This window comes from Bombus pyrosoma, linkage group LG11 (genome assembly GCF_014825855.1).
Source record: "Bombus pyrosoma isolate SC7728 linkage group LG11, ASM1482585v1, whole genome shotgun sequence".
NCBI lineage: Eukaryota > Metazoa > Arthropoda > Insecta > Hymenoptera > Apidae > Bombus > Bombus pyrosoma.
Window position 1 is genome coordinate 1992305 of NC_057780.1, and position 18805 is coordinate 2011109.

Consider the following 18805-nt stretch of genomic DNA (forward strand, 5'->3'; position numbering starts at 1 on the left):
TAATCAATATAACATACTAATATCAAAATAAATAACATAATAATAATAATATACTTGGTTTATATTCTGAAAATACATACAATACAGAACGAAAAATTTTTCAAATGTTTCCTATAATTAAAATTAAAACAATCAGATAATGACATGCGTATTTTAATTATCACTTTATGGAATTAAAAGCATCGTTTGAATATCTAAACTTATAACATTTACCGTGTCATTTCTCTGGTCCTTTTCCGCTTGTTATTTACTTATCTAAATATTTATAGACATAGAATATCTTAAGTAACAAATTAGCATGTATATATGTATATGTATAAACATTCTTAATTGTTAATTATAGTTATAAATCTAAACTATTGAATGTATTATTGACGCTATCATTATTATTATTGTTGTTATCACTACCATTGTTGTAATTAATTGTACTACAATCTTTATCACCATTATCGTGGTTACAAATCATAAAATCGTTTCATAAATCATTCTAATTATTATTACAAAATCATGAAAAAAGAAGTATCACCACAAATATCTATTTTGGCCGAGAGAAGATTGTTGATTTCCGCGAAAAAACAATTATTTTGCCTAATATATAATTTCGTTCACGCACATATTAATGACAAAACGAAGCTCTTGTTGTGCATAGTCTTCCGGCAATGGTAATTGAGATACCAATTGATATATCGACGTAGATTTATTCTCGTTCAGTTGTAACAAACTCCTAGCTAAGTGTATCGTTCTCTTTGCAATTTCCGCTTGACAAAGCCTATCACAAAGAATAATCATATTCAAATATTAACGATTTGCTGATCTTTTACGCTCTGTATAGAAAATGTAACAGTTTACCTATGTTTCGCAGTTAAACATGGAAATTGATTGATCTTGGAAGGAAGATTTGACAATCGTTGTTTTAGTGATTCCAATTTAGAACTTATTCCACGTGGATCGGCACTACGTAGCAAAGATTCAACATTCATAGTTATTTCCATATATTCCCAGAGTAATTGTCCTTGATACGTCCAACCACTTATAGTGCTACTGCATTCTAAAGGAGTCAGTGGACGCAATAAGCTGCGCAGGTAATCGTAATTTTCTGAACAAAAATTGAAAATAAGTCATACATATAACTTTAACATAATGAAAATGAGATAACACACTGTTTGAACGTTAGCTCATAATGAAACCGTTTATTATACCGTTTATTATAACATCTGCTGCTAAATGTTCAATAATAATTTCATGCGCCTTATTCCACTGTTCTGCTTGAATAAAATAGAAAGCTGCTTTCCCGTATCTGCAAGTAAGAAAAAAAGATTCCCTTACATTGGGTTAGGAATTACATTAAACTCTATTATTATTAGAATTTCTTGCATTGTATTGCATTTTTAATGTGAAATCTTTGCAACCATGCGTTTACATTAGCGCGAAACGACATTTGATGTATAAACATGTATTGTATGATTAATATAGATCCAACTCTCCACTAACCTTTTAGCTACGTAACTTTTCACGGCTTTCGCATGGTGAATCCAAATCGAAGGTATACCCAATTCTTCCCGTAAAAACGTTTCTCGCTCGATAAAATCAGGACAATCGCTAGCATCGTCTATTTCGACATGTCGTTGCAATAAATTCATTACCGCAGTCTTCCTCTTTGCGGCATCTTTTAAATGTAACATTACGAATATAGCCCAATGCCAGAGATCATATGCTTCTAATTGTGTAGCAAAATTAACATGTGTCAAAATGGCAACATGTTCCGAAAGATGTGAATAACCCAAAGCTAAAAGTACTTGCTGCATCAGCCAACTGCGATCAAATTAATTTATTTCGGATTATTATTAATTATTTATTAATTATTTCGGATTATTAATTATTCGAAATTAAACTGAATTTGAAATTGTCAGAAAAGAAATTGATCGATTACCTGAGTCTGTAATCCATTGGATCAGCAGTGTGTGTTGCTGGATTCAATAATTCACCTAACGTATGATTGCCAGTGCAAAATAACTTCAAAAGATGAAAACAGAGATCATATATTGGTTTCCCATTATTTATTTCAAGTTCGAAATCGTTTCCTTTGTATTCGGGTTTCGGTATCGACGTATAAACGTCATTTGTCTTGGTTGTATCGAAGGAGGCCTCGTAAATGTCTAATATGTCTCTTATAGAAGCAGTCGGAGATGAAAAATACCTGCACCATACACGAACGATATAATATATGGATATACGTATATTGTAATATTTTAATGAAAATAGAAAAATGACTGTATCATGTTATGAAAATTTGATGTTTACCACAAATGAACAGCTAACGATCTCTTCCAATCGAAACCTTCACACACATTGATTGGACAATGTTTACTAGGTGGTTCACCCGCCACCAATGCAAAAAGCTTTAGCCGATCTAACGAGAGGTTTTCATCAACACCGGCATTTTGCCATAATGCAATTTGCTGCTGTGTTAATACCTTTATTGGCATTCCACTGCACAGCTGCGCCATCAATAAGGCCAAACAATGATCACCCATTTCTCTTGCAATTTTACACGCCTCTTCTAATTCGAAAGCTGCAATTTCAAATAGACGACGATAGAAAAATAAGTCGAAAAGAAGACAGAAATTCTATATAATTGCATACAATACTTATCAGGTACACATACCAGATAGTAAAAGCAATATCTTTGTTTCATAATTAATATCAGTATCCTCCAACACGAGAGTTTTTCGTATAACGTTTCTTAACCATTCCCCGATTGCCTCTCGCCGCGCAATTACGACGCTATGCTCTTCTGAATTTTCTAAAATAATGAAACACACAAGAATGTGCTCGTTACGTATTCTACATAATTTCTTCATAAGTATATCAGACGTATATCAGGAACAAAAAATATATGAAAAAAAAAACGGAGGAAGGAAGATTACAGATAGAGGAGAAAAGATAAACGAAAGAGGGGATGGAGGAAGAAATTATATTATATTTGAATTTGAATTATAATACATTTTAAAAATTAAACGATCAAGTTATAAATTAACATACATATTATACATACCTGCGGCAACGTTTACATCAGGTAAATTTCCCCAAAGAGCTACACAGAGTTTCCAAACGTTAGCAACATAGGAAGCAAAGGAATCTGTGGCAAACTGTTCCGCAAATTCTTCGGCTAAACTACAATGTGCGTGTAAAGCCATGCTCGCCTTATTAATATCTGTATCTACGTCAAAAATTAGACAGTCTCCATCTGGATTCATTACACGATGTGACAGCTGAATTTTTAGATGACCTTCTATACTTTCCTTAAATGACGTTACAAAGAATGAAAATAAAAGTATAAATATTAAAATGTCTAATTCTAAATAATGTAACTACTTAAAAATGAAACTTACTTTGAATGTCTTAATGCGTTCTTCGCCGGTTCCACTACCACCCAAAATTTGTATACGTTGGACTATCCCAACGGATGTTGTATCTTCTGGAGAACGACCACATACGTAAGATCCAATTTGTTCAAAAGAATTATTTAATAGTACATCGTCAGCCTGTTTCTTCGTACTCAATGTAAGTAATGTTAAACCACGTCCCCAGCTTGGTTTAAACCTCCTTCCCATTTGTATGCCTAAATTAATACATAGGAATAACATATAATTATTTACATTATCTACACGAATTCTTAATAAATACGAATGTGATAAAAGCTGCTTACCAATATCAGCAACAGAGCGAGATTCCAGTTTATGTATAATAGATTTTGATAACGGAATCACTTCAGAAATACATCGAAGAATTGTAGTCACCGGAGTTATCGAAGGATCCGGCAAACCTTTTTCATATATCGTTGATGTCTTAACAACGATGTCCATCGAGCGTTCCAATTTGGAATCTATAGCACAAATTGATTCCCTTGTAACTTGTACAATGTACAAAATATTAATCTTGCATACAACCTGATATTACCTGTCTTCGAAAGGGTCGATTCTTCATAAGCAATAGTTGGCGTCCGATGAATTGCCAAATTAGATCGTAACATCGGACTGTAAATTGGTTCGTAGTTTTGATCTTCATCTAATTTTTGTGGCGTATTGGTGAAACATCGCAAAGAACTTCTACGATCGGGAAGAAATAACGCGCGATTCGATTCTAAAATAGTAATAATATTCCAATATTAAATAAGAATAAACATCATTATATAAATTAAAAGATTAATAATATAATCTTAACACGATCAGAGTTTACCTTGATCATAAGCCTCGTTAATCTCTTCGTCGCTGCCATCAAAGAAGCTGGCCTTCATTAATTGCAGTTTATGACTGTCTGTACCCAAAATGCGAGCATTCTCACCAGTTGGACTTATCGGTAGTTGTTTTTCACGATTCTGATCTATTGAAAAAGAATTTTTCGTACAGTATAGTAACAATAAATACAATAGAATTACTCGTAATCGAATTGAATGTAAAGTTATACATCTCACGCACCTGTTCTAAACGACCGACGTGAGACAATTGCTTCCAAGAGAAGTCCACGTGTATCTAAATCTGAATAGTCTGTATTCGCTGTTTTTAAATCATTGGCCTTGGAAGTATCTTTATTCTAATTAAAAACAAGAAATTGATTGTAAAAATTTGGATCGTGTAGGGACTCCAATTTTTGTGTAATTAACGAGTAAAACAGTCTTACTGAAACTACTTTTGATTGCTCCTGCTTGGTTGCACATTTTTGCTGAGTTGCGCACAATTTTAATCTTTTCGTGTCATTCGCTGTAGGGACATTATTATCTTCTTCATCTGAATCGCTTAGGCCATATTTAGAAAAATGATCTACCTGAAACGATATATAACCATGACAGAAATATGAATATGAGATTAGAAAGATTATAAAACTGCTTGGGATTTAAGCTACCTTAAAAACCCATGAACCAGTTTCAGGTCGATACTCTAAGAATCTAGTATCATGTTTCGCTGACACTCTTCGTAATTTTTCTTCGTAATCCATCGCAGCTAAACGATGCGGATCGGTAATAGGCTTATGTAGAGATTTATCGTGTGGCCATACTTGGTCTAAAGTAACTTGTGCTTTACGATTTAATCCTTCTCCACTAGGTGGTTTCTTCTCATCATCTGGATAAATGATGACTTCCTTGTGTCGAAAATGTACAATTTCGTCTAAATTCAAGCCATATATATCAAACGATTCAGGGAAATACACATTCCCATAATCTTCACGCCCAACAGTGAAGTTTGGTACAATACACGTTTCACCGCGAACATACTCGTCTAATTTATCAAGCGGCGGAATTGTATAGTAACCAGCACGTTTCAGTGTTACTTTAGCCGCGTTTGGTTTCCAGTTTGAAGTTTGCAACGTCGAAAAGGAATTTTCGTCCAATTCTTGACTCGAATCAGAGTTTTGAGTCACAATGTCCGTACATGTTTTATCAACGAGAGATGAATTCTTTAAAGACGTATCCACAGATGTATTAATTTCAGAGCACTTTTGATTTGATGAATTGGCGTTAGCATAAGGTCGCAATTCAGTAACAGTATTGTTTATCATCTCTTCGGACAATGCGTTCGGACTAGAAAATAGCGACCGTTGAGCCTCGTATGATTCTTCGTCTAAATTTTTTGCATTTCGTGGAAGGCTCGTTTTCAACCAAGACAAAGATGATCTTCGATCGTTTACTAATTGTCGATTATTATCTTGACTATGATTTTCTTTATCTACAGTTTCGATAGTTGTATTTTCGATATATGTATTTGTTACAGATGATTTCTCTTCTCCTTTTCCGGAAGATTGTAAGTTTCTCCCTACAGTTTGTGAACTTTCTGTGGGCGATGGAACTATTGAGTTCGATATGGATTTCGGACGTAGTACCAAACGCTTTGCATTTGGACGAGGCTGAAATGCTTCCGAGAGTGGATCTTCCTCTTCAAGACCTTCGAACATTGACTTCTACAAAATTTCATTACACATATGTATGATACATGTAAGTTATGAGCGGAGAAAGTTTCAATTACATAAACATTCTTATTACATCGATATTTTACCTTAGATAACTGTGCAGGAGTAACAACTTTGGCCTTGATTTTCGGAGACTTATTATCAGCAGTAACCTTATACTGTTGACCATTCATTAATTTGGATGGCGCGTTTGCCGGTTTTAATAACTCTTCTGTTTTACCGGAAGCCTAAAGTCATGTCATATTCGAATAATATTTATAGATCACTTAAATGTGCCTTAATAAGTTCTCAAATAAGTTCTCAGTCATACATATTAAAAACTACTTACTGGTAAAAGATTTTTTAATAACGGTGAATCGCCGAAAGGTGCAGACACCAAAGCTAAAATTTGTTGATGCACCGGCACAGTTCCGGAACTTTTGACTTGGTTCGTAGTATTTCTATAATGATAAGATACAAAACATATTAAAATACTTTCAATCGCGTGATCGATGTGAATAAAAATAGTCAAAAATTCGATGTAATACCCAGCTCCGAGTAATCCAGTCCCAATACCCGCTCCTACATTTGTATTATTTCCAAAAGTTGAAGATCCAAACGACCCCGATGTATTAAATGGTGCATTATTGCCACTGTTCCCGAACAAACCGCTTGATTTTTGCTGACCAAATAAAGTAGAGCCACTACCCAACATTAAACCCGTATTTGTACCTATAAAATAAATTTATATTCAACAACATTTTTATTCAATTTACTATTCTATTGGAAAATTATATACAGATAAACTTTATAAAACAAAATAAATATAAGGCTACTGAAATTTGAAATTGTCGTAATGCATTGATAGTCACATTAAAGACTAGCATATAAATAATTTACCGAGTCCGGACGATGGTGTAGAAGTTGAACCAAAAGAAAATCCAGATGTTTGTCCTGCAGGCTTAAAAGGTGTATTAAACAACGAAGTACCGGAATTTTGACCTGCAGTGAAGCCTGGTGCAGTTCCAAAAGTCGATGGTGCAGTCGAACCGAAAGTCGAATTTACCCCGAAACCTATCGTTCCAGTTGATTTAGAACAGAATAAAGGTGTACCCGTATTGCTCATTGGTGTCTGACCAAAAGTGGAAAACCCAGTGCTAGACGATGTGGAAGGTGCATTAAAAGCTGATTTGTTTTGGTTAAATAGACCAATACTCTGTAAGAAGATAAATATAAGAATGTTAACATCGATCAGAATACAATTACAATCGACGGTTATGATTGATGGTTAATAAAAATTTTCTCTCATTTCTTCTTTGTATTACCTGATTCGGTTGCGTTGAACCAAATGCGGAGCCGAAAGCAGTATTTTGACCCGTATTAATGCCACCGAAACCTGTACCAGCAGTTTGGTTAGTATTGCTGGTTGCAAAAAGTGGGGTTGGAGCTGCTGCTGTAGATAAGACTAGTTGTATTTTGCGCATATAAATAATTTATACAGACGTGTTTACCGACACCGATATAGTAATTCTAAAGTGACATTAGCAACAACAAAAATTACCAATGGTATTTGGAAAATTAGATACTTACTACCAAATGGTTTATTCTGGGTATTAGTACCAAACAGATTAGTGCTTGGAGTAGAATTAAAAGCAAAATTATTTGTTGTTGTTGTCGAGGGTGTACCAAAAGTACTTATAGGCTTTCCAAAGAGACCACTTGAGCCAGACTGTGTGGTCGCTCCAAAACCAGCGCTCATTCCACCAAAGCCTAATTTAAAATATGGAACAATTATCGAGGAGATAAACAATAGGAATAGTTCAATTTTAAGAATAAACGTTAAGCTATTTAGTCCTGAAGTATAATATCTAATAAATATGCAATAACTAATTTGCATTAGAATATTTTACCCGTTGTTGCAGTACTAGTACCTGCCCCTGCATTACCAAAAGGTGAAGGTTGTGCTGGTGCACCAAAGATTCCTGTACTGGGTCCTAAGCATCAAAGGAAACACAAATAACATGATATATGTAGGATTCGTGTAATCGAATAGAGAACACAACACATTTAGTTAAAACTTTCTTGCTCATCAATAACACAGCACTCTGATAGAGTCCATCTTATAGAGTCAGTTAAATCTTCACGCGACTCTGTGCGTCAACCGCGCATACTAACACTCGCGCACACGCATTCGTATTGTTCGTAATCACTCGACATATATAATATCATGTTTAAGTATCAGGAGAATATTATTATAGATATGTAAAAATTTAAATTAATTGGATTATGTAGTTAGAGTAGATCGTGATAATTTTTACCTTTTCGTCCCACAGAATAATCTTCAAAACGTAACTCTTCGTAAGACTTTGATTCATATTCTTTCATTGTCGCAATGCAACAATGTCTCACCGATATAGTATGAGATATACCATTCTTGGACATGGAATCGGTAGTAATCATAGGAGCAAATTTAACGACAGTACCAGTTATACTTGTGGTTGCTGTGTTCGTATTGCCAAAACCTAGAATGAGATTCTTCTCAAATCTGTCTTTCTAGATCAAATAGTAGAATAGATCTTTCTTATAGCTTATATAACTATAAATTATAAGCATACCAGGTGTTGCACCAAATAAATTTGTATTTCCAGTGGTACTGCTTTGCCCAAAAGGTGTGGTTTGCTGAGCTGATTGTTGGGGTTGCCCAAATAAATTTGTACCAGATGTGGTACCAAAACCAAATCCAGCTGGTTTATTCGATTGACCAAATGCTGACGTTGCAGTGTTTGTACCAAAAAGATTTGTACTTGCATTCTGCTGGGAGCCAAATAAATTGGTATTTGTATTTGTTGTACCAAACCCTATAGAAAAGAAAATTTTAGTATAACAACAATTCGTTACCTGAAATTTTCATTTACACAAATAAAATTCGATCATATTGCAAATCAAGAAAAATATACAGACATAACAAAATTTAAACTTTTACTATATTCATTATGTTGATCAAATTATTAACTGTATTTAAGGATCAGTAAAAAAGACGAAAGACAGTATGTTGATAATTATAAATCAATGCTAGCAAAATGATATTTTATATTTTTTACAAATATTTATATGGATAAATACTTTTGAATTACAGCTAGTAGAATGATCTATGAATCGCTACCTCCAAAAGATGGTTGAGTAAATGCAGGTGGAGTTGTAGTATTGCCAAACAAGCCACCAGTGGTAGAACCTGCAGGCTTTGAACTAAAGAGAGAAGTATTGCCACTGCCAAAGACTGGTGTAGCACCAGAACCAAAACTTGTTGTAGTGATTGGTTTACCAAACGCAGATTGCCCAAATGGGCTGGATTGCGTTGGTGTATTAAAACTACCTATGATAAAGATGAATTAAAACAGGATTTACATAAGGACATAAAAGAAGATAGGGAATACAAAATACAGATATAATTCGTTTTACTTACTAAAAGAGGTATTTCCAGTTTGACCAAACATGCTTAATAGGACGATCCTAATTTGTTTTTAATATTTATTGGCACCTGCAATATAATAGTAAATAAAAAAAGTTCAAAACAAATATTTTGAAATAATAAAATCCATCGTTATATCGGATTCAAATTTACTAAAACTATAAAACAATATATTAAATAATGTATACTCAAGTATTATTATAAATTTTGCAGTATTCTCTGAAATCTATTAACTTGATGAAACTAAAATGTGATACGGAAATGCACAAGATTTACGCGCGATAACACTATGATCTCTATTTTCATTCTCTTTTTTTCTTAGAACGTTAAGAAAGTTACCGTTAAGACGCCAGAAGTAAGAATAAATTGTCATTCACTGTAATTGAGCATTTGTCGAAGAATTGTTATGAGTACATTAAAATCGTCTGTTATAATTTTATGAAACGAATTCTTCTCAAACTGTACATCTTCTAAAATTTGTTTTGATACAAATAATTACTTGATAAAGAGGTTACACAAATGAAATTTTTGATGATATTACCAAGAATTCAACAAACGATATATGAAAAGCGACAATATATAGTTTCGCGGGATTCATACGTTTCAACTACCTCGACTGCTGATTATTGATACTGAATTATAGACACGTAAAATTCGTAGATATCACGTAAGTGCGCATAATATACGTCGTAAAATGGCAAACCTCGAAAGTCAATCGATAATACAGTGACGATATTATAATTTTCATGCGAATAAATCGGTAACCAGCAGGGTAGACAAAATAAAAGGTAAAAAAGTTCTACAATTAGTATGTCACGTTTCACATTGATTGATCTGTATTTAGAGATCTTTTTGTCAAATTGAATTAACAAATAACAACATCTAGAACTTTTTTAATTCGGAGCCAAGTAGGGACTTTTAGATTATTATCGTATATTTATGTTTTTATTTTGTATAGTGAAATTAAACAATGATCAATATTTGGACTAGAAATATTGTATTATGATATGAGATTATTAAATTAAATATACAGTAAGAAGTATAAGTTAAAAGGCATTATGAAGAAGTTAAAGAAACAGCATCATAGAATCCGATTGAAATGAGACCCAATAGAAAAAGAGACTAATTTTGCTTTGATATACACGTATATACTGAAATGTACGTGTAAGTAGGTGGGTAGAATGCATTTATAAAAATAATGGCTGACTAGTAGTGTATCGTACACAGAAAGAAGCGATTGTATGGACATTAGTTGTGATCCAAGTCGAACAAAGTTACATTTTGTATTAAAGCACACAATAGATATCGATGGACTGTACTTTACAAATACAATCGATAACAATTAGTAAAAAAACCAAGCAAGTTTACTATTTAGCCTCAGTATACAACTTTACGAAATTCATAGTTGAATAAAATTTACAGTCGTATGTATGGTTGTAAAAATGAAGAAAAAGATCCATATAAAAGATATGTTGATCGTATGATTGTTTTCTGTATTATACAGCTTGTTATCAAACGTTTCAATGAAGTCATATTGCTTAAAAGAGAAAGGATACTTTCGGTCGCGATGCGACTTGCACGATACATTTCGTGTTTTTTTCTTCAATTAATTGCATTTGAGCTACGGTTCTTTGTATTTTATTAAATTTTTCTACATCCTAAAGAGAAGATTTAACACGATGGTACATATACCGAGTGCGTATACTTACAATTTTTGGGCAAAATCACCCACAGAAGTTGTTGAACTAACTTGTTTAATGCCAAATGGGGTCGTTATACCCTTAGAGACTAATCGCAATATCACTTTGGCCGAAATTAAAGAGGTAGGTCAAAAATATAATAAAACATAACAAGACTAATATTGTTTTTTTATATGCTATAAACAAGAGTAACTTAAAATATCAATGTCAATACATATTTTTACATAGGACCTCTGGGATGAAGCCAGCAAATATCCTCTTCATGGTACATTAAAAGATGCTCCGTCCTATGTATTTTCATGTATCAACTCTAATGCAGAAGCAGAAGAACTACGAGATGAAACGAGACGTTTATGTGATATAAAACCATTTTGTTCTGTGCTTAAAGTTATAGAGCGTGAAGGTGTTAAAAGCGATAGAAATTTAGATTCTCAAATTGGTCTTCTCATTGGAAAAGGATTACACGAGTTTACAGCCTTAAAGAATTCAGAAGTGAATGACTTCAGGTGGAAAATGAGAGTTTTAGGAGATGAAGTTGCAATGGCAAGACAAAAGAAGTCTTGGATGGAAAAAGTACGTTACCAGTTTCCTACCCGATTAGCACCAACTGCCACAATACCAAAAAATATTGAATGTCGATTAAAGGATGGGAATATTGTTCTTGTCACTAAATTTGAGAATACAGAGGTAAGAAAACAGTTGCTTTATTACGTTTATTGTCACTTGTATATAAAAATTAAAATATTTCTCTATATCGGGTATGCATGTTATATAACAAATTTTTATTAATCATTGAAATTAGTTGGTATGTAAACAACAGGATATTCATGTTCTGTTGTGCTTGGTGAGACCTTACTCTTCTTAATGGCTGTATTCTCCACAGAGTGGAAAGGTTTGTTCTCATCGTTATTAGTACTTTGGTTATGTTCAAATTTGCATGATCTTTTTGGTGTAATAATCTTGACTTTTACATCACTGCTAGTACTGTTGCTATTTTCTTTGTCTGTTAATTGTTTGTGGGTTTTATATTCTTCTGGATTCTCAATCGAACAACCAGTATGCTCAATTTCAAGAGAATAATTTAATGGAAGTGCATGAGCAGAACTTTTTATTCTTTGGTTAGAAGTGGATTGTTTTTCGTCAATTGTTGCACCAGTATTATACTTATGTGTGAGATCTTTGAGTACATTTGAAACTTCATGTTCTGCCTTATGTGTGAGATCTTTGATTGAAACTTCATGTTCTGCATCATTCATAAGATCTAATCTCGATTCTGCTTGCACAGCATACATTTGAACCTATAAAAATATAAAAATGGTTACGCAAGATCATTCTCATTTCTATAGGCACCAAAAATGAAAACAATTACCTCCAAAGAGGAAGCTTTGTAACGCCAATAATGTAGTTGTTTGGTGATGTTCATTTTTGTTTCTTCTTGCATCAGAAGTTTTGTACAAAGATCTTCAACTTTTATACGAAGTTCTTCCATTTCTCTTTTCTGAGTATCTACCAGAGATTGAAAGTACCTATAGTTTCGAAAATAGAACAGAAAAATAGAAACAAGAAAGTACAAAAAGACAGCAATGAACTAAAACATATTGATTATTGCAGAATTTCATAATTTCATAATATAATTTGATTAACATTTTGTACCTAAAAGATGTATCGCCACAATTCAATTGTTTCGAATTACTATTTTTCTTGATTTCAATTTTCAATTTGTTTTCAAGATCTGATATTCTACTTTTGTATTTCTTAATTAATTCCTCATTTTCTGTAAATGTATGATCTGCGTCATTATCCAACTTCCTAAGTGTTGCAACACGTTCTGTTCTCAGTTTTTTGATCTCCATAATTTGTGATTTACATATGCGTTTGAGTTCCATGTACTTTTCACGTAATACATTCATTTTACTCATTACATTCTGCCGACGATCTTCCACTTCAGCAAATATTGAATTGCCTGAGAAAAAGGTGAGACATAGACTGTGACAGTAATGAAATTGCATAATTTGCATCGGCGCTTACCTTTGCGCAATTTACATGCAGGATCCATTTGAAGTGATTCCAGCTCTGTACGTTTCAAAGAAAGCTCTGCGCGAATTTCTTCCAAAGTTTGATCTTTCTCCGCTAGTTGTTCTTTGATACTCTATCGATAGAAAAAGGATTTTGCATTTTATTTTATGAGATTTACGATCACGGGTATAAATAATTTGATTTTCAATATCAAATACATGAATAATTCGCTCCTCACTCGAGTATAATGTTCATAATGGTCGCATCGAGATTTTAATTCCGCGATCGATTCTTCCGCGTATTCATATTTCTTTCTTTCTTCTTCTAGTATCGATAAAAGTTCATCGATGCGTTTCTTTAAGGAGATGTTGTCTGTTTCTAAAGAAAGATCTGCGAATTGATCTACGATAACAGCTTCGCATTCAGTCTTTATACATTGATCAGCACATTGTCGTAATTTTTCAATTTCTTCCGCTTGTTGCTCTAATTTCGTTTCTAGATTCAAAATTGTGTTTTCATACTCTTTCGCGACAGTGCGACGTCTAAAACGAAAAACAAATAGAATAGAAGAAGAACCTAGCAAAAAGAGATTAACAAACGATTGTTTGCTACATAGAAATTGCGTATATTTACTTTTCGTCGACTTTTAAAATATATTGTTTTTTCTCGGAAATTCGTTGATCATGAGAACGTTCAAGTATTTCATTTGCCTCATGAACCTCCCGTAGCATTGCTTCGTTTACTCGAAGTTTCCGTTTTAGATCATGATTCTCTTGTCTGCATTTTTCGTATTCAGCTTTTAATACATTATAGGAATGACTCTGATTAAGTATTTCAGAATCTCCGATATATTCTTCATTGCACCCTTCATTCATTGAATCTCGTGCCGACATAGTTAAAGGTTAAGTTCCCTTTTGTACATTCAAACTTAAACACGACGAACGTTATTGAAAAATCAACATTCGGCACACGCACACGTTGTTTATCTTACCTAACCAATTCATTGTGGTTTCTTTCCAATTACAGTTGGTATGTAAAAAGCACAGACTTCTGTTGTTGATATGCTTTTCTTTTCTATTTCAATTTCTTTTCTCCCTCTCTCTTCATCTGCCCCCCACTTTCTACTTCTTCGATCCTTATTTCAATTATTTCCGGTTCCGTTCCGCCTATACATTAAAAAGCGGAACATTTGAAACTAAACGTTAAAAGACAAAAGCTATTTTATCTTCCTAAAGGACATATGTACAATATTTGCGTGCAACTGCAATTTGATTTCAGACGGCCTTCACATTTCAAATACCACACACTACGACGCCATATCAGTTATTGGTATCTATTTTAAATAAACGAGCAAACACGTTAATGTCGAAAGGACACCCAAACGATTTTACTTTGAAGGTTTGCGGACAGGAAGAGTATTTAATTGGAGATTATCCTTTAATACAGTTTAGTTATATTCAAGATTGTTTAGCGAAAGATATTACTCCTACATTGGTTACCCTAAATAGAGATAGCGTCTGTGTTGATCAAGAAAGTACTGCAGAGAACGTAGAAGTAGATACCTTACAACGTACAAGGCCTTCCTTTTCTACGTTAACTCTACGTAAGAAGGGTAAACATATATCTGCTTGGAAAATAGAGGAACCGTTTGTTTTTACTGTGAATGGTATATCACGATTAAACTGCGATGCAGCTCATCGTACCGTTGAGGTATAAATCACGTTTCCGTAATCGGTAAACGTGACTTGTTTCGAGATATCATCTTTTACAGTAGCTGATTTATATTTCTTCTTTAATTTTCGTTTCCACAGATTGGCCTTCAAGCTGGCCTTTTTCATGGTGGAAAATCTCTGTGTGAAAGCCAGAAGACTAAAGAAACTATTGTCAGTTCTGACGGAAGTTGCGAATGGGAAGAACCGTTGAGGTTTGATATAAAAGTGCGGGATATACCGCGAATGGCTAGGCTGTGTTTTGTTCTATATGAAATTAGTAAGACTGCGAAAGGACTGAAAAGTCGTAGATTAGTTAAAGATACCAAACAGGAGTTTTTTATAAATCCATTATGCTGGGCGAATACAACCATATATGACTTTAAATCTCAATTAAAAACGGGAGCAATGACTCTCTATACGTGGACGTATGCCGAGGACATGCAAAACGACGATCTTCTGCACCCTCTCGGAACAGTAGTCTCAAATCCCCATATAGATAGAGCGGCTGCTTTAATGTTGACATTTCCAAAGTAAGTAAGTCTTTTTATTCTTTCTTTCTCTTCTTTCTCCTTTCTTCTTTTTATTTTTTGAAAAATCTCCGTTTCTATACTCCGCTTCCGTTATCCTATATACATTCGAGTTGTTTGTCTGTCTGCGTATTTCCATTAGTTATGGGAAAGACAAATCCGTTCTTTATCCAACTCCGGAGAAAATGGTGGAATATGCGAGAAAGTTACGGGAATCATCTGCCGAACGTTCGATCCAAGAAGAACCTGATCAAGAATCTGATGTCGGTAAGCTTCAACAACTCGAGCAACTTCGATTATTAGCGGATAGAGATCCACTACACGAGCTTCACGAACAAGAAAGAAAGATAATGTGGACATTAAGGCATCACTGTCTTCTTGAGATACCCACGCTGTTGGCCAGATTGTTGCACTGCGTGGAATGGAATGATCATAGGTGAAAATCTAGATATTCGAAATACCAAATGATAGGAGTTATTTTAACATCGTCCATTTTCATAGAAAAAGAGAACGTTTAAATCTACTTTCCGATTCTCGACGTATACAGGGAAGTAGCTGAAGCTACGGCGCTGGTGCAACAGTGGCCCAAATTACCCGTCGAAAAGGCACTTGAATTATTGGATTATGCTTACGCTGATCAAAATGTTCGAAGTTTTGCTGTGCGTTGTTTAATGGATGTCAGCGACGAAGATTTGAGCCTTTATCTATTGCAGCTGGTACAAGCGTTAAAACACGAAAATTATTTATCTTGTGAACTGACGGAGTTTCTACTGAGACGCGCTCTCAACAATCGAAGCATTGGTCATTTCTTATTCTGGCATCTTAGGTTGGTATTGTATATTTTCCATTTGTATTCGATTCATTTCTTTTATTTCGTACTCATCATATTTCTTCGAGTTCACTTATACCTTATATAATCACTTATTTCTCTTTTATGAACATTCTTTGCTAGATCGGAGATGCAAGTGGGTGCTGTATCAGTTCGTTTTGGTTTAATATTAGAAGCGTATTGTAGAGGAAGCCAACAGCATATGCGATCGCTGTTTAAACAAATGGAATGTTTGGGCAAATTGAAATGTGCTTCTGAACAAACAAAACAGCGAAAAGATCGGAAAGCCACGTTACAAGGATTTCAAGAATTTATTCAAGAACCTCATTGTCAAGATGCGCTGTCAAACGTTTTAAATCCATTGGATCCAAGTTTTCGATGGAAACGCATTAAGTAAGATTTTGCATTAAGATGATACGCAGAATTCATTACCTTAAGCAACTTTATTATTTACATTGGGCTTTTTACAAAAATATCAATCGTTTACAGAATCGAGAAATGTAGAGTAATGGACAGCAAGATGCGGCCACTTTGGTTAGTTTTTGAAAATGCTGATCCGTTCGGTGATGATATTTACTTGATATTGAAACATGGAGATGATTTGAGACAAGATATGCTTACGCTGCAGATGTTACGAATCATGGATAAGCTGTGGAAAAAAGAAGGTCTGGATTTACGTATGAATCCTTACGGTTGCATATCAACGGAAAATAGAGTTGGCATGATCGAGGTGGTTCTAAATGCAGAAACGATTGCAAATATTCAAAAGGAAAAAGGCACTTTTTCGGCAACTGCTGCTTTTAGGTATATTCAAATAGAGATATTATGTATCTTTACGACACACAATCTGTATTATATTCTTCAAATTATTTTTGTATCACTATAGGCGAGGATCTTTACTTGCTTGGTTGAAAGACCATAATCACACCGAGACAGCGTTGAATAGGGCTATCGAAGAATTTACTTTAAGCTGCGCGGGTTATTGCGTGGCTACGTATGTTCTCGGAATTGCGGATAGACATTCGGATAATATAATGGTGAAGAAGACCGGTCAATTGTTTCACGTTGATTTTGGTCACATACTTGGACACTTTAAAGAGAAATTTGGATTCAGGCGTGAACGCGTGCCCTTCGTGTTGACCAATGATTTCGTACATGTAATAAATAAGGGTCAGACAAAGAAGGGTCAAGCAGTTGAATTTCAACGATTTCAGAGTCACTGCGAACAAGCTTTCCTCGTTCTACGACAACATGGAGGTCTAATATTATCGTTGTTTGCTATGATGATATCAACGGGATTACCTGAATTATCATCAGAAAAAGATCTTAATTATTTAAGAGATACTCTGGTACGTTATCAGTTTTTTTTCTTTCCTTCTGAATTTAGAAAGAGTACATATGTTAGTTAGAGGTTTGATGCGATTGTTCATAAATAGGTACTTGAGATGTCTGAAAGCGAGGCACAAAAACATTTTAGGAGTAAATTTGACGAAGCTCTTTGTAATTCGTGGAAAACTTCGTTAAACTGGGCTTCACATAATATGTCGAAAAACAATAAAACGACATGAGCGGAACAAAATAAAACAAATTGAAACGAATGAATTCGATTGGCACATGCTTATCGACGAACAAGTGCCATCGTATCATTCAAATGTGCAAAACTTGATTTGGATGATGAATGATTCTTGACGGAAAGAGTATACATGTTTGCTGTAAAGAAGAGACGTAAACGATGGAATGATTAGACAGATTTTGTTGATCACCAGCAACTATTTTTCTCGTTGCCGTATAACCGTAACGCGTGCGCATCCTTATCCCCACGCCTCCTCTCTGACTCCTTTTCTTTCCCTCTTTATTTCTTTCTCTATATTTCATACACATTATCACATACTACGCACGCACAGGCGTTTGATTCTTTATTGTACATTTATATGCTACACCCCCCTTTTTGCCACTTATGATAAGTGGACGGAAAATAGAAGCGAAATACGTGTATAGTACATATCATTGGTTGACATTGCGATCGCAGGATTCTCATAAACAGGAGATAAGCAGGCGTTACTTTGAAAGGAATGTTTCAAGACAATTTGCTCGCCTGACAAGATTGTTGCAGTATCACGGCTGTGCTATTCTACCAGCAGTCTTATAATCTTCTGATTGTAACAAAGAATGGTCGAAGGCTTGGAATAAACTTTGAATAATCCACGAAATTTCTGAATCCTGGAATACTATTGTATCGATTGTAATAAACGAAGTTATTCTTCATCTTTTGTTTTTCTTCTTTGTTATTCGAACAACCTTTATAAAAAAAATCTATGAAATGTCTGTTTTACAGTATTAAATTATTTTACTTGTACCGAATATAAACAGAAAAGCTAGGAAAGAGGTATAAATGCGTACGCTGACGTGTAGGGTTTGATCTTTTGAAACAATGTTTATACCTTAGACGGTGTAATTTCAGAATTTTGCAAATAAATATACATAGATGAGAATTAAAAGGAAAAGAAAGGGAGAATAATAAGAGAATTAGCTTAAACGAACATACACGTATAATGAAAACGAAATAATGAAAATGAAATAAGAGAAAATAGTTATATCGAATGCAATTA

At 34.1% G+C, this 18805-nt stretch overlaps 3 protein-coding genes across 12 annotated transcripts; 1 reads left to right on the forward strand and 2 right to left on the reverse strand.

The window, feature by feature from the left end:
* Positions 1-43: 43 nt before the first annotated feature.
* On the reverse strand, positions 44-10163 carry LOC122572900 (nuclear pore complex protein Nup98-Nup96). Of its 8 annotated transcripts, XM_043738558.1 has the most exons (28): positions 9954-10133; positions 9752-9882; positions 9407-9481; positions 9107-9316; positions 8559-8801; positions 8262-8465; positions 7854-7937; positions 7534-7713; positions 7269-7408; positions 6844-7159; positions 6492-6675; positions 6293-6404; positions 6051-6191; positions 4903-5955; positions 4681-4824; positions 4479-4593; positions 4240-4383; positions 3961-4143; positions 3710-3886; positions 3393-3622; positions 3056-3302; positions 2666-2803; positions 2302-2572; positions 1931-2197; positions 1492-1812; positions 1200-1297; positions 850-1096; positions 44-769 (listed from the first exon to the last, which is right to left on the reverse strand). In XM_043738558.1, exons 3-28 carry the CDS (start codon positions 9435-9437, stop codon positions 589-591), a joined length of 5661 nt encoding a protein of 1886 aa, XP_043594493.1. In that variant the 5' UTR covers positions 9438-9481; positions 9752-9882; positions 9954-10133; the 3' UTR covers positions 44-588. The 8 variants fall into 8 exon arrangements, with proteins under 8 accessions (XP_043594493.1, XP_043594494.1, XP_043594499.1 ...); XM_043738559.1 differs by lacking the exon at positions 9752-9882 and having other exon boundaries at positions 10024-10163; XM_043738564.1 differs by having other exon boundaries at positions 7875-7937; positions 9752-10133.
* Positions 10164-10346: 183 nt separating this feature from the next.
* On the forward strand, positions 10347-18461 carry LOC122572903 (phosphatidylinositol 4,5-bisphosphate 3-kinase catalytic subunit delta isoform). 2 transcript variants are annotated; one of them, XM_043738571.1, is made up of 11 exons: positions 10347-10836; positions 10917-11235; positions 11341-11799; positions 14407-14838; positions 14940-15370; positions 15510-15803; positions 15915-16193; positions 16320-16589; positions 16686-17000; positions 17083-17545; positions 17633-18461. In XM_043738571.1, the coding sequence occupies exons 2-11, from the start codon at positions 11092-11094 to the stop codon at positions 17762-17764; spliced, it is 3219 nt and encodes a 1072-aa protein (XP_043594506.1). In that variant the 5' UTR covers positions 10347-10836; positions 10917-11091; the 3' UTR covers positions 17765-18461. The 2 variants fall into 2 exon arrangements, with proteins under 2 accessions (XP_043594506.1, XP_043594507.1); XM_043738572.1 differs by having other exon boundaries at positions 10347-10584.
* LOC122572904 (protein Spindly) lies at positions 11801-14492 on the reverse strand. 2 transcript variants are annotated; one of them, XM_043738574.1, is made up of 7 exons: positions 14120-14492; positions 13762-14055; positions 13367-13670; positions 13141-13261; positions 12766-13075; positions 12482-12638; positions 11801-12410 (listed from the first exon to the last, which is right to left on the reverse strand). In XM_043738574.1, exons 2-7 carry the CDS (start codon positions 14019-14021, stop codon positions 11898-11900), a joined length of 1665 nt encoding a protein of 554 aa, XP_043594509.1. In that variant the 5' UTR covers positions 14022-14055; positions 14120-14492; the 3' UTR covers positions 11801-11897. The 2 variants fall into 2 exon arrangements, with proteins under 2 accessions (XP_043594509.1, XP_043594508.1); XM_043738573.1 differs by having other exon boundaries at positions 13762-14492.
* Positions 18462-18805: the final 344 nt, after the last annotated feature.